The sequence below is a fragment of the Schistosoma haematobium genome, chromosome ZW, assembly GCF_000699445.3.
Source record: "Schistosoma haematobium chromosome ZW, whole genome shotgun sequence".
NCBI lineage: Eukaryota > Metazoa > Platyhelminthes > Trematoda > Strigeidida > Schistosomatidae > Schistosoma > Schistosoma haematobium.
In genome coordinates this window covers 27,974,063-27,989,323 of record NC_067195.1, presented here as the reverse complement: position 1 = coordinate 27,989,323, position 15,261 = coordinate 27,974,063, and the positions used below count along the sequence as shown (strand labels likewise).

The 15,261-nt window shown below is 54.2% G+C and overlaps 3 protein-coding genes across 3 annotated transcripts; all 3 read right to left on the bottom strand.

Annotated features, from left to right (window-relative positions):
• Positions 1-2,107: 2,107 nt before the first annotated feature.
• Positions 2,108-3,980, bottom strand: ANK2_9 (Ankyrin-2). The gene has a single exon (XM_051210906.1). The coding sequence runs from the start codon at positions 3,880-3,882 to the stop codon at positions 2,974-2,976; it is 909 nt and encodes a 302-aa protein (XP_051070931.1). The 5' UTR covers positions 3,883-3,980; the 3' UTR covers positions 2,108-2,973.
• Positions 3,981-11,623: 7,643 nt separating this feature from the next.
• ANK2_8 (Ankyrin-2) lies at positions 11,624-13,789 on the bottom strand. Its single transcript, XM_051210905.1, has one exon. The coding sequence runs from the start codon at positions 13,097-13,099 to the stop codon at positions 12,539-12,541; it is 561 nt and encodes a 186-aa protein (XP_051070930.1). The 5' UTR covers positions 13,100-13,789; the 3' UTR covers positions 11,624-12,538.
• Positions 13,790-14,277: 488 nt separating this feature from the next.
• Positions 14,278-15,013, bottom strand: ANK2_7 (Ankyrin-2). The gene has a single exon (XM_051210904.1). It carries the CDS (start codon positions 14,790-14,792, stop codon positions 14,424-14,426), a length of 369 nt encoding a protein of 122 aa, XP_051070929.1. The 5' UTR covers positions 14,793-15,013; the 3' UTR covers positions 14,278-14,423.
• Between the last annotated feature and the right edge of the window lie 248 nt (positions 15,014-15,261).

Sequence of the window (15,261 nt, the reverse complement as noted above, 5' to 3'; positions counted from 1 at the left end):
CCGACACGCTCAACCAATCGTTCCCGTTCCGGTTGTGCTGCAGTCTCTGCAAGCGCCTCAGACTCCAATTCGACTGGAGTGAACACAGACACACGTTCCGATTCAACCTGTTCTACCGCTTCACTTTCTGCGTCCGCTTCAACTTGCCCCAATCTCTCACCGAACACTTCGACTGCCGACTCGGCTTCCGTCTCCCCTTCAAATACGCCTTCACCAACTTCACCATATTCCGCCTCCATCTCACCGACACGCTCAACCAATCGTTCCCGTTCCGGTTGTGCTGCAGTCTCTGCAAGCGCCTCAGACTCCAATTCGACTGGAGCGAACACAGACACACGTTCCGATTCAACCTGTTCTACCGCTTCACTTTCTGCGTCCGCTTCAACTTGCCCCAATCTCTCACCGAACACTTCGACTGCCGACTCGGCTTCCGTCTCCCCTTCAAATACGCCTTCACCAACTTCACCATATTCCGCCTCCATCTCACCGACACGCTCAACCAATCGTTCCCGTTCCGGTTGTGCTGCAGTCTCTGCAAGCGCCTCAGACTCCAATTCGACTGGAGTGAACACAGACACACGTTCCGATTCAACCTGTTCTACCGCTTCACTTTCTGCGTCCGCTTCAACTTGCCCCAATCTCTCACCGAACACTTCGACTGCCGACTCGGCTTCCGTCTCCCCTTCAAATACGCCTTCACCAACTTCACCATATTCCGCCTCCATCTCACCGACACGCTCAACCAATCGTTCCCGTTCCGGTTGTGCTGCAGTCTCTGCAAGCGCCTCAGACTCCAATTCGACTGGAGCGAACACAGACACACGTTCCGATTCAACCTGTTCTACCGCTTCACTTTCTGCGTCCGCTTCAACTTGCCCCAATCTCTCACCGAACACTTCGACTGCCGACTCGGCTTCCGTCTCCCCTTCAAATACGCCTTCACCAACTTCACCATATTCCGCCTCCATCTCACCGACACGCTCAACCAATCGTTCCCGTTCCGGTTGTGCTGCAGTCTCTGCAAGCGCCTCAGACTCCAATTCGACTGGAGTGAACACAGACACACGTTCCGATTCAACCTGTTCTACCGCTTCACTTTCTGCGTCCGCTTCAACTTGCCCCAATCTCTCACCGAACACTTCGACTGCCGACTCGGCTTCCGTCTCCCCTTCAAATACGCCTTCACCAACTTCACCATATTCCGCCTCCATCTCACCGACACGCTCAACCAATCGTTCCCGTTCCGGTTGTGCTGCAGTCTCTGCAAGCGCCTCAGACTCCAATTCGACTGGAGCGAACACAGACACACGTTCCGATTCAACCTGTTCTACCGCTTCACTTTCTGCGTCCGCTTCAACTTGCCCCAATCTCTCACCGAACACTTCGACTGCCGACTCGGCTTCCGTCTCCCCTTCAAATACGCCTTCACCAACTTCACCATATTCCGCCTCCATCTCACCGACACGCTCAACCAATCGTTCCCGTTCCGGTTGTGCTGCAGTCTCTGCAAGCGCCTCAGACTCCAATTCGACTGGAGTGAACACAGACACACGTTCCGATTCAACCTGTTCTACCGCTTCACTTTCTGCGTCCGCTTCAACTTGCCCCAATCTCTCACCGAACACTTCGACTGCCGACTCGGCTTCCGTCTCCCCTTCAAATACGCCTTCACCAACTTCACCATATTCCGCCTCCATCTCACCGACACGCTCAACCAATCGTTCCCGTTCCGGTTGTGCTGCAGTCTCTGCAAGCGCCTCAGACTCCAATTCGACTGGAGTGAACACAGACACACGTTCCGATTCAACCTGTTCTACCGCTTCACTTTCTGCGTCCGCTTCAACTTGCCCCAATCTCTCACCGAACACTTCGACTGCCGACTCGGCTTCCGTCTCCCCTTCAAATACGCCTTCACCAACTTCACCATATTCCGCCTCCATCTCACCGACACGCTCAACCAATCGTTCCCGTTCCGGTTGTGCTGCAGTCTCTGCAAGCGCCTCAGACTCCAATTCGACTGGAGTGAACACAGACACACGTTCCGATTCAACCTGTTCTACCGCTTCACTTTCTGCGTCCGCTTCAACTTGCCCCAATCTCTCACCGAACACTTCGACTGCCGACTCGGCTTCCGTCTCCCCTTCAAATACGCCTTCACCAACTTCACCATATTCCGCCTCCATCTCACCGACACGCTCAACCAATCGTTCCCGTTCCGGTTGTGCTGCAGTCTCTGCAAGCGCCTCAGACTCCAATTCGACTGGAGCGAACACAGACACACGTTCCGATTCAACCTGTTCTACCGCTTCACTTTCTGCGTCCGCTTCAACTTGCCCCAATCTCTCACCGAACACTTCGACTGCCGACTCGGCTTCCGTCTCCCCTTCAAATACGCCTTCACCAACTTCACCATATTCCGCCTCCATCTCACCGACACGCTCAACCAATCGTTCCCGTTCCGGTTGTGCTGCAGTCTCTGCAAGCGCCTCAGACTCCAATTCGACTGGAGTGAACACAGACACACGTTCCGATTCAACCTGTTCTACCGCTTCACTTTCTGCGTCCGCTTCAACTTGCCCCAATCTCTCACCGAACACTTCGACTGCCGACTCGGCTTCCGTCTCCCCTTCAAATACGCCTTCACCAACTTCACCATATTCCGCCTCCATCTCACCGACACGCTCAACCAATCGTTCCCGTTCCGGTTGTGCTGCAGTCTCTGCAAGCGCCTCAGACTCCAATTCGACTGGAGTGAACACAGACACACGTTCCGATTCAACCTGTTCTACCGCTTCACTTTCTGCGTCCGCTTCAACTTGCCCCAATCTCTCACCGAACACTTCGACTGCCGACTCGGCTTCCGTCTCCCCTTCAAATACGCCTTCACCAACTTCACCATATTCCGCCTCCATCTCACCGACACGCTCAACCAATCGTTCCCGTTCCGGTTGTGCTGCAGTCTCTGCAAGCGCCTCAGACTCCAATTCGACTGGAGTGAACACAGACACGTTCCGATTCAACCTGTTCTACCGCTTCACTTTCTGCGTCCGCTTCAACTTGCCCCAATCTCTCACCGAACACTTCGACTGCCGACTCGGCTTCCGTCTCCCCTTCAAATACGCCTTCACCAACTTCACCATATTCCGCCTCCATCTCACCGACACGCTCAACCAATCGTTCCCGTTCCGGTTGTGCTGCAGTCTCTGCAAGCGCCTCAGACTCCAATTCGACTGGAGTGAACACAGACACACGTTCCGATTCAACCTGTTCTACCGCTTCACTTTCTGCGTCCGCTTCAACTTGCCCCAATCTCTCACCGAACACTTCGACTGCCGACTCGGCTTCCGTCTCCCCTTCAAATACGCCTTCACCAACTTCACCATATTCCGCCTCCATCTCACCGACACGCTCAACCAATCGTTCCCGTTCCGGTTGTGCTGCAGTCTCTGCAAGCGCCTCAGACTCCAATTCGACTGGAGCGAACACAGACACACGTTCCGATTCAACCTGTTCTACCGCTTCACTTTCTGCGTCCGCTTCAACTTGCCCCAATCTCTCACCGAACACTTCGACTGCCGACTCGGCTTCCGTCTCCCCTTCAAATACGCCTTCACCAACTTCACCATATTCCGCCTCCATCTCACCGACACGCTCAACCAATCGTTCCCGTTCCGGTTGTGCTGCAGTCTCTGCAAGCGCCTCAGACTCCAATTCGACTGGAGCGAACACAGACACACGTTCCGATTCAACCTGTTCTACCGCTTCACTTTCTGCGTCCGCTTCAACTTGCCCCAATCTCTCACCGAACACTTCGACTGCCGACTCGGCTTCCGTCTCCCCTTCAAATACGCCTTCACCAACTTCACCATATTCCGCCTCCATCTCACCGACACGCTCAACCAATCGTTCCCGTTCCGGTTGTGCTGCAGTCTCTGCAAGCGCCTCAGACTCCAATTCGACTGGAGCGAACACAGACACACGTTCCGATTCAACCTGTTCTACCGCTTCACTTTCTGCGTCCGCTTCAACTTGCCCCAATCTCTCACCGAACACTTCGACTGCCGACTCGGCTTCCGTCTCCCCTTCAAATACGCCTTCACCAACTTCACCATATTCCGCCTCCATCTCACCGACACGCTCAACCAATCGTTCCCGTTCCGGTTGTGCTGCAGTCTCTGCAAGCGCCTCAGACTCCAATTCGACTGGAGCGAACACAGACACACGTTCCGATTCAACCTGTTCTACCGCTTCACTTTCTGCGTCCGCTTCAACTTGCCCCAATCTCTCACCGAACACTTCGACTGCCGACTCGGCTTCCGTCTCCCCTTCAAATACGCCTTCACCAACTTCACCATATTCCGCCTCCATCTCACCGACACGCTCAACCAATCGTTCCCGTTCCGGTTGTGCTGCAGTCTCTGCAAGCGCCTCAGACTCCAATTCGACTGGAGCGAACACAGACACACGTTCCGATTCAACCTGTTCTACCGCTTCACTTTCTGCGTCCGCTTCAACTTGCCCCAATCTCTCACCGAACACTTCGACTGCCGACTCGGCTTCCGTCTCCCCTTCAAATACGCCTTCACCAACTTCACCATATTCCGCCTCCATCTCACCGACACGCTCAACCAATCGTTCCCGTTCCGGTTGTGCTGCAGTCTCTGCAAGCGCCTCAGACTCCAATTCGACTGGAGCGAACACAGACACACGTTCCGATTCAACCTGTTCTACCGCTTCACTTTCTGCGTCCGCTTCAACTTGCCCCAATCTCTCACCGAACACTTCGACTGCCGACTCGGCTTCCGTCTCCCCTTCAAATACGCCTTCACCAACTTCACCATATTCCGCCTCCATCTCACCGACACGCTCAACCAATCGTTCCCGTTCCGGTTGTGCTGCAGTCTCTGCAAGCGCCTCAGACTCCAATTCGACTGGAGCGAACACAGACACACGTTCCGATTCAACCTGTTCTACCGCTTCACTTTCTGCGTCCGCTTCAACTTGCCCCAATCTCTCACCGAACACTTCGACTGCCGACTCGGCTTCCGTCTCCCCTTCAAATACGCCTTCACCAACTTCACCATATTCCGCCTCCATCTCACCGACACGCTCAACCAATCGTTCCTGTTCCGGTTGTGCTGCAGTCTCTGCAAGCGCCTCAGACTCCAATTCGACTGGAGCGAACACAGACACACGTTCCGATTCAACCTGTTCTACCGCTTCACTTTCTGCGTCCGCTTCAACTTGCCCCAATCTCTCACCGAACACTTCGACTGCCGACTCGGCTTCCGTCTCCCCTTCAAATACGCCTTCACCAACTTCACCATATTCCGCCTCCATCTCACCGACACGCTCAACCAATCGTTCCCGTTCCGGTTGTGCTGCAGTCTCTGCAAGCGCCTCAGACTCCAATTCGACTGGAGCGAACACAGACACACGTTCCGATTCAACCTGTTCTACCGCTTCACTTTCTGCGTCCGCTTCAACTTGCCCCAATCTCTCACCGAACACTTCGACTGCCGACTCGGCTTCCGTCTCCCCTTCAAATACGCCTTCACCAACTTCACCATATTCCGCCTCCATCTCACCGACACGCTCAACCAATCGTTCCTGTTCCGGTTGTGCTGCAGTCTCTGCAAGCGCCTCAGACTCCAATTCGACTGGAGCGAACACAGACACACGTTCCGATTCAACCTGTTCTACCGCTTCACTTTCTGCGTCCGCTTCAACTTGCCCCAATCTCTCACCGAACACTTCGACTGCCGACTCGGCTTCCGTCTCCCCTTCAAATACGCCTTCACCAACTTCACCATATTCCGCCTCCATCTCACCGACACGCTCAACCAATCGTTCCCGTTCCGGTTGTGCTGCAGTCTCTGCAAGCGCCTCAGACTCCAATTCGACTGGAGCGAACACAGACACACGTTCCGATTCAACCTGTTCTACCGCTTCACTTTCTGCGTCCGCTTCAACTTGCCCCAATCTCTCACCGAACACTTCGACTGCCGACTCGGCTTCCGTCTCCCCTTCAAATACGCCTTCACCAACTTCACCATATTCCGCCTCCATCTCACCGACACGCTCAACCAATCGTTCCCGTTCCGGTTGTGCTGCAGTCTCTGCAAGCGCCTCAGACTCCAATTCGACTGGAGCGAACACAGACACACGTTCCGATTCAACCTGTTCTACCGCTTCACTTTCTGCGTCCGCTTCAACTTGCCCCAATCTCTCACCGAACACTTCGACTGCCGACTCGGCTTCCGTCTCCCCTTCAAATACGCCTTCACCAACTTCACCATATTCCGCCTCCATCTCACCGACACGCTCAACCAATCGTTCCCGTTCCGGTTGTGCTGCAGTCTCTGCAAGCGCCTCAGACTCCAATTCGACTGGAGCGAACACAGACACACGTTCCGATTCAACCTGTTCTACCGCTTCACTTTCTGCGTCCGCTTCAACTTGCCCCAATCTCTCACCGAACACTTCGACTGCCGACTCGGCTTCCGTCTCCCCTTCAAATACGCCTTCACCAACTTCACCATATTCCGCCTCCATCTCACCGACACGCTCAACCAATCGTTCCCGTTCCGGTTGTGCTGCAGTCTCTGCAAGCGCCTCAGACTCCAATTCGACTGGAGCGAACACAGACACGTTCCGATTCAACCTGTTCTACCGCTTCACTTTCTGCGTCCGCTTCAACTTGCCCCAATCTCTCACCGAACACTTCGACTGCCGACTCGGCTTCCGTCTCCCCTTCAAATACGCCTTCACCAACTTCACCATATTCCGCCTCCATCTCACCGACACGCTCAACCAATCGTTCCTGTTCCGGTTGTGCTGCAGTCTCTGCAAGCGCCTCAGACTCCAATTCGACTGGAGCGAACACAGACACACGTTCCGATTCAACCTGTTCTACCGCTTCACTTTCTGCGTCCGCTTCAACTTGCCCCAATCTCTCACCGAACACTTCGACTGCCGACTCGGCTTCCGTCTCCCCTTCAAATACGCCTTCACCAACTTCACCATATTCCGCCTCCATCTCACCGACACGCTCAACCAATCGTTCCCGTTCCGGTTGTGCTGCAGTCTCTGCAAGCGCCTCAGACTCCAATTCGACTGGAGCGAACACAGACACACGTTCCGATTCAACCTGTTCTACCGCTTCACTTTCTGCGTCCGCTTCAACTTGCCCCAATCTCTCACCGAACACTTCGACTGCCGACTCGGCTTCCGTCTCCCCTTCAAATACGCCTTCACCAACTTCACCATATTCCGCCTCCATCTCACCGACACGCTCAACCAATCGTTCCTGTTCCGGTTGTGCTGCAGTCTCTGCAAGCGCCTCAGACTCCAATTCGACTGGAGCGAACACAGACACACGTTCCGATTCAACCTGTTCTACTGCTTCACTTTCTGCGTCCGCTTCAACTTGCCCCAATCTCTCACCGAACACTTCGACTGCCGACTCGGCTTCCGTCTCCCCTTCAAATACGCCTTCACCAACTTCACCATATTCCGCCTCCATCTCACCGACACGCTCAACCAATCGTTCCTGTTCCGGTTGTGCTGCAGTCTCTGCAAGCGCCTCAGACTCCAATTCGACTGGAGCGAACACAGACACACGTTCCGATTCAACCTGTTCTACCGCTTCACTTTCTGCGTCCGCTTCAACTTGCCCCAATCTCTCACCGAACACTTCGACTGCCGACTCGGCTTCCGTCTCCCCTTCAAATACGCCTTCACCAACTTCACCATATTCCGCCTCCATCTCACCGACACGCTCAACCAATCGTTCCCGTTCCGGTTGTGCTGCAGTCTCTGCAAGCGCCTCAGACTCCAATTCGACTGGAGCGAACACAGACACACGTTCCGATTCAACCTGTTCTACTGCTTCACTTTCTGCGTCCGCTTCAACTTGCCCCAATCTCTCACTGAACACTTCGACTGCCGACTCGGCTTCCGTCTCCCCTTCAAATACGCCTTCACCAACTTCACCATATTCCGCCTCCATCTCACCGACACGCTCAACCAATCGTTCCCGTTCCGGTTGTGCTGCAGTCTCTGCAAGCGCCTCAGACTCCAATTCGACTGGAGCGAACACAGACACACGTTCCGATTCAACCTGTTCTACCGCTTCACTTTCTGCGTCCGCTTCAACTTGCCCCAATCTCTCACCGAACACTTCGACTGCCGACTCGGCTTCCGTCTCCCCTTCAAATACGCCTTCACCAACTTCACCATATTCCGCCTCCATCTCACCGACACGCTCAACCAATCGTTCCTGTTCCGGTTGTGCTGCAGTCTCTGCAAGCGCCTCAGACTCCAATTCGACTGGAGCGAACACAGACACACGTTCCGATTCAACCTGTTCTACCGCTTCACTTTCTGCGTCCGCTTCAACTTGCCCCAATCTCTCACCGAACACTTCGACTGCCGACTCGGCTTCCGTCTCCCCTTCAAATACGCCTTCACCAACTTCACCATATTCCGCCTCCATCTCACCGACACGCTCAACCAATCGTTCCCGTTCCGGTTGTGCTGCAGTCTCTGCAAGCGCCTCAGACTCCAATTCGACTGGAGCGAACACAGACACACGTTCCGATTCAACCTGTTCTACCGCTTCACTTTCTGCGTCCGCTTCAACTTGCCCCAATCTCTCACCGAACACTTCGACTGCCGACTCGGCTTCCGTCTCCCCTTCAAATACGCCTTCACCAACTTCACCATATTCCGCCTCCATCTCACCGACACGCTCAACCAATCGTTCCTGTTCCGGTTGTGCTGCAGTCTCTGCAAGCGCCTCAGACTCCAATTCGACTGGAGCGAACACAGACACACGTTCCGATTCAACCTGTTCTACCGCTTCACTTTCTGCGTCCGCTTCAACTTGCCCCAATCTCTCACCGAACACTTCGACTGCCGACTCGGCTTCCGTCTCCCCTTCAAATACGCCTTCACCAACTTCACCATATTCCGCCTCCATCTCACCGACACGCTCAACCAATCGTTCCTGTTCCGGTTGTGCTGCAGTCTCTGCAAGCGCCTCAGACTCCAATTCGACTGGAGCGAACACAGACACACGTTCCGATTCAACCTGTTCTACCGCTTCACTTTCTGCGTCCGCTTCAACTTGCCCCAATCTCTCACCGAACACTTCGACTGCCGACTCGGCTTCCGTCTCCCCTTCAAATACGCCTTCACCAACTTCACCATATTCCGCCTCCATCTCACCGACACGCTCAACCAATCGTTCCTGTTCCGGTTGTGCTGCAGTCTCTGCAAGCGCCTCAGACTCCAATTCGACTGGAGCGAACACAGACACACGTTCCGATTCAACCTGTTCTACCGCTTCACTTTCTGCGTCCGCTTCAACTTGCCCCAATCTCTCACCGAACACTTCGACTGCCGACTCGGCTTCCGTCTCCCCTTCAAATACGCCTTCACCAACTTCACCATATTCCGCCTCCATCTCACCGACACGCTCAACCAATCGTTCCTGTTCCGGTTGTGCTGCAGTCTCTGCAAGCGCCTCAGACTCCAATTCGACTGGAGCGAACACAGACACACGTTCCGATTCAACCTGTTCTACCGCTTCACTTTCTGCGTCCGCTTCAACTTGCCCCAATCTCTCACCGAACACTTCGACTGCCGACTCGGCTTCCGTCTCCCCTTCAAATACGCCTTCACCAACTTCACCATATTCCGCCTCCATCTCACCGACACGCTCAACCAATCGTTCCTGTTCCGGTTGTGCTGCAGTCTCTGCAAGCGCCTCAGACTCCAATTCGACTGGAGCGAACACAGACACACGTTCCGATTCAACCTGTTCTACTGCTTCACTTTCTGCGTCCGCTTCAACTTGCCCCAATCTCTCACCGAACACTTCGACTGCCGACTCGGCTTCCGTCTCCCCTTCAAATACGCCTTCACCAACTTCACCATATTCCGCCTCCATCTCACCGACACGCTCAACCAATCGTTCCTGTTCCGGTTGTGCTGCAGTCTCTGCAAGCGCCTCAGACTCCAATTCGACTGGAGCGAACACAGACACACGTTCCGATTCAACCTGTTCTACTGCTTCACTTTCTGCGTCCGCTTCAACTTGCCCCAATCTTCACTGAACACTTCGACTGCCGACTCGGCTTCCGTCTCCCCTTCAAATACGCCTTCACCAACTTCACCATATTCCGCCTCCATCTCACCGACACGCTCAACCAATCGTTCCTGTTCCGGTTGTGCTGCAGTCTCTGCAAGCGCCTCAGACTCCAATTCGACTGGAGCGAACACAGACACACGTTCCGATTCAACCTGTTCTACCGCTTCACTTTCTGCGTCCGCTTCAACTTGCCCCAATCTTCACCGAACACTTCGACTGCCGACTCGGCTTCCGTCTCCCCTTCAAATACGCCTTCACCAACTTCACCATATTCCGCCTCCATCTCACCGACACGCTCAACCAATCGTTCCTGTTCCGGTTGTGCTGCAGTCTCTGCAAGCGCCTCAGACTCCAATTCGACTGGAGCGAACACAGACACACGTTCCGATTCAACCTGTTCTACCGCTTCACTTTCTGCGTCCGCTTCAACTTGCCCCAATCTCTCACCGAACACTTCGACTGCCGACTCGGCTTCCGTCTCCCCTTCAAATACGCCTTCACCAACTTCACCATATTCCGCCTCCATCTCACCGACACGCTCAACCAATCGTTCCTGTTCCGGTTGTGCTGCAGTCTCTGCAAGCGCCTCAGACTCCAATTCGACTGGAGCGAACACAGACACACGTTCCGATTCAACCTGTTCTACCGCTTCACTTTCTGCGTCCGCTTCAACTTGCCCCAATCTCTCACTGAACACTTCGACTGCCGACTCGGCTTCCGTCTCCCCTTCAAATACGCCTTCACCAACTTCACCATATTCCGCCTCCATCTCACCGACACGCTCAACCAATCGTTCCTGTTCCGGTTGTGCTGCAGTCTCTGCAAGCGCCTCAGACTCCAATTCGACTGGAGCGAACACAGACACACGTTCCGATTCAACCTGTTCTACTGCTTCACTTTCTGCGTCCGCTTCAACTTGCCCCAATCTCTCACCGAACACTTCGACTGCCGACTCGGCTTCCGTCTCCCCTTCAAATACGCCTTCACCAACTTCACCATATTCCGCCTCCATCTCACCGACACGCTCAACCAATCGTTCCTGTTCCGGTTGTGCTGCAGTCTCTGCAAGCGCCTCAGACTCCAATTCGACTGGAGCGAACACAGACACACGTTCCGATTCAACCTGTTCTACCGCTTCACTTTCTGCGTCCGCTTCAACTTGCCCCAATCTCTCACCGAACACTTCGACTGCCGACTCGGCTTCCGTCTCCCCTTCAAATACGCCTTCACCAACTTCACCATATTCCGCCTCCATCTCACCGACACGCTCAACCAATCGTTCCTGTTCCGGTTGTGCTGCAGTCTCTGCAAGCGCCTCAGACTCCAATTCGACTGGAGCGAACACAGACACACGTTCCGATTCAACCTGTTCTACTGCTTCACTTTCTGCGTCCGCTTCAACTTGCCCCAATCTCTCACTGAACACTTCGACTGCCGACTCGGCTTCCGTCTCCCTTCAAATACGCCTTCACCAACTTCACCATATTCCGCCTCCATCTCACCGACACGCTCAACCAATCGTTCCTGTTCCGGTTGTGCTGCAGTCTCTGCAAGCGCCTCAGACTCCAATTCGACTGGAGCGAACACAGACACACGTTCCGATTCAACCTGTTCTACTGCTTCACTTTCTGCGTCCGCTTCAACTTGCCCCAATCTCTCACTGAACACTTCGACTGCCGACTCGGCTTCCGTCTCCCCTTCAAATACGCCTTCACCAACTTCACCATATTCCGCCTCCATCTCACCGACACGCTCAACCAATCGTTCCTGTTCCGGTTGTGCTGCAGTCTCTGCAAGCGCCTCAGACTCCAATTCGACTGGAGCGAACACAGACACACGTTCCGATTCAACCTGTTCTACTGCTTCACTTTCTGCGTCCGCTTCAACTTGCCCCAATCTCTCACCGAACACTTCGACTGCCGACTCGGCTTCCGTCTCCCCTTCAAATACGCCTTCACCAACTTCACCATATTCCGCCTCCATCTCACCGACACGCTCAACCAATCGTTCCTGTTCCGGTTGTGCTGCAGTCTCTGCAAGCGCCTCAGACTCCAATTCGACTGAGCGAACACAGACACACGTTCCGATTCAACCTGTTCTACTGCTTCACTTTCTGCGTCCGCTTCAACTTGCCCCAATCTTCACTGAACACTTCGACTGCCGACTCGGCTTCCGTCTCCTTCAAATACGCCTTCACCAACTTCACCATATTCCGCCTCCATCTCACCGACACGCTCAACCAATCGTTCCTGTTCCGGTTGTGCTGCAGTCTCTGCAAGCGCCTCAGACTCCAATTCGACTGGAGCGAACACAGACACACGTTCCGATTCAACCTGTTCTACTGCTTCACTTTCTGCGTCCGCTTCAACTTGCCCCAATCTCTCACTGAACACTTCGACTGCCGACTCGGCTTCCGTCTCCTTCAAATACGCCTTCACCAACTTCACCATATTCCGCCTCCATCTCACCGACACGCTCAACCAATCGTTCCTGTTCCGGTTGTGCTGCAGTCTCTGCAAGCGCCTCAGACTCCAATTCGACTGGAGCGAACACAGACACACGTTCCGATTCAACCTGTTCTACTGCTTCACTTTCTGCGTCCGCTTCAACTTGCCCCAATCTCTCACCGAACACTTCGACTGCCGACTCGGCTTCCGTCTCCTTCAAATACGCCTTCACCAACTTCACCATATTCCGCCTCCATCTCACCGACACGCTCAACCAATCGTTCCTGTTCCGGTTGTGCTGCAGTCTCTGCAAGCGCCTCAGACTCCAATTGACTGGAGCGAACACAGACACACGTTCCGATTCAACCTGTTCTACTGCTTCACTTTCTGCGTCCGCTTCAACTTGCCCCAATCTCTCACTGAACACTTGACTGCTGACTCGGCTTCCGTCTCCTTCAAATACGCCTTCACCAACTTCACCATATTCCGCCTCCATCTCACCGACACGCTCAACCAATCGTTCCTGTTCCGGTTGTGCTGCAGTTCTGCAAGCGCCTCAGACTCCAATTGACTGGAGCGAACACAGACACACGTTCCGATTCAACCTGTTCTACTGCTTCACTTTCTGCGTCCGCTTCAACTTGCTCCCAATCTTCACTGAACACTTCGACTGCCGACTCGGCTTCCGTCTCCCTTCAAATACGCCTTCACCAACTTCACCATATTCCGCCTCCATCTCACCGACACGCTCAACCAATCGTTCCTGTTCCGGTTGTGCTGCAGTCTCTGCAAGCGCCTCAGACTCCAATTCGACTGGAGCGAACACAGACACACGTTCCGATTCAACCTGTTCTACCGCTTCACTTTCTGCGTCCGCTTCAACTTGCCCCAATCTCTCACTGAACACTTCGACTGCCGACTCGGCTTCCGTCTCCCTTCAAATACGCCTTCACCAACTTCACCATATTCCGCCTCCATCTCACCGACACGCTCAACCAATCGTTCCTGTTCCGGTTGTGCTGCAGTCTCTGCAAGCGCCTCAGACTCCAATTCGACTGGAGCGAACACAGACACACGTTCCGATTCAACCTGTTCTACTGCTTCACTTTCTGCGTCCGCTTCAACTTGCCCCAATCTTCACTGAACACTTCGACTGCCGACTCGGCTTCCGTCTCCCTTCAAATACGCCTTCACCAACTTCACCATATTCCGCCTCCATCTCACCGACACGCTCAACCAATCGTTCCTGTTCCGGTTGTGCTGCAGTCTCTGCAAGCGCCTCAGACTCCAATTGACTGGAGCGAACACAGACACACGTTCCGATTCAACCTGTTCTACTGCTTCACTTTCTGCGTCCGCTTCAACTTGCCCCAATCTCTCACTGAACACTTCGACTGCCGACTCGGCTTCCGTCTCCCCTTCAAATACGCCTTCACCAACTTCACCATATTCCGCCTCCATCTCACCGACACGCTCAACCAATCGTTCCTGTTCCGGTTGTGCTGCAGTCTCTGCAAGCGCCTCAGACTCCAATTCGACTGGAGCGAACACAGACACACGTTCCGATTCAACCTGTTCTACTGCTTCACTTTCTGCGTCCGCTTCAACTTGCCCCAATCTCTCACTGAACACTTCGACTGCCGACTCGGCTTCCGTCTCCCCTTCAAATACGCCTTCACCAACTTCACCATATTCCGCCTCCATCTCACCGACACGCTCAACCAATCGTTCCTGTTCCGGTTGTGCTGCAGTCTCTGCAAGCGCCTCAGACTCCAATTCGACTGGAGCGAACACAGACACACGTTCCGATTCAACCTGTTCTACCGCTTCACTTTCTGCGTCCGCTTCAACTTGCCCCAATCTTCACTGAACACTTCGACTGCCGACTCGGCTTCCGTCTCCCCTTCAAATACGCCTTCACCAACTTCACCATATTCCGCCTCCATCTCACCGACACGCTCAACCAATCGTTCCTGTTCCGGTTGTGCTGCAGTCTCTGCAAGCGCCTCAGACTCCAATTCGACTGGAGCGAACACAGACACACGTTCCGATTCAACCTGTTCTACCGCTTCACTTTCTGCGTCCGCTTCAACTTGCCCCAATCTCTCACCGAACACTTCGACTGCCGACTCGGCTTCCGTCTCCCCTTCAAATACGCCTTCACCAACTTCACCATATTCCGCCTCCATCTCACTGACACGCTCAACCAATCGTTCCTGTTCCGGTTGTGCTGCAGTCTCTGCAAGCGCCTCAGACTCCAATTCCTGACTGGAGCGAACACAGACACACGTTCCGATTCAACCTGTTCTACTGCTTTCACTTTCTGCGTCCGCTTCAACTTGCCCCAATCTCTCACCGAACACTTCGACTGCCGACTCGGCTTCCGTCTCCCCTTCAAATACGCCTTCACCAACTTCACCATATTCCGCCTCCATCTCACCGACACGCTCAACCAATCGTTCCTGTTCCGGTTGTGCTGCAGTCTCTGCAAGCGCCTCAGACTCCAATTGACTGAGCGAACACAGACACACGTTCCGATTCAACCTGTTCTACCGCTTCACTTTCTGCGTCCGCTTCAACTTGCCCCAATCTCTCACCGAACACTTCGACTGCCGACTCGGCTTCCGTCTCCCCTTCAAATACGCCTTCACCAACTTC

Coding starts and splice junctions, on each gene's coding strand:
- ANK2_9 (XM_051210906.1), bottom strand. CDS start 3,882: ATGGAGGCGGAATATGGTGAAGTTGGTGAAGGCGTATTTGAAGGGGAG.
- ANK2_8 (XM_051210905.1), bottom strand. CDS start 13,099: ATGGAGGCGGAATATGGTGAAGTTGGTGAAGGCGTATTTGAAGGAGAC.
- ANK2_7 (XM_051210904.1), bottom strand. CDS start 14,792: ATGGAGGCGGAATATGGTGAAGTTGGTGAAGGCGTATTTGAAGGGGAG.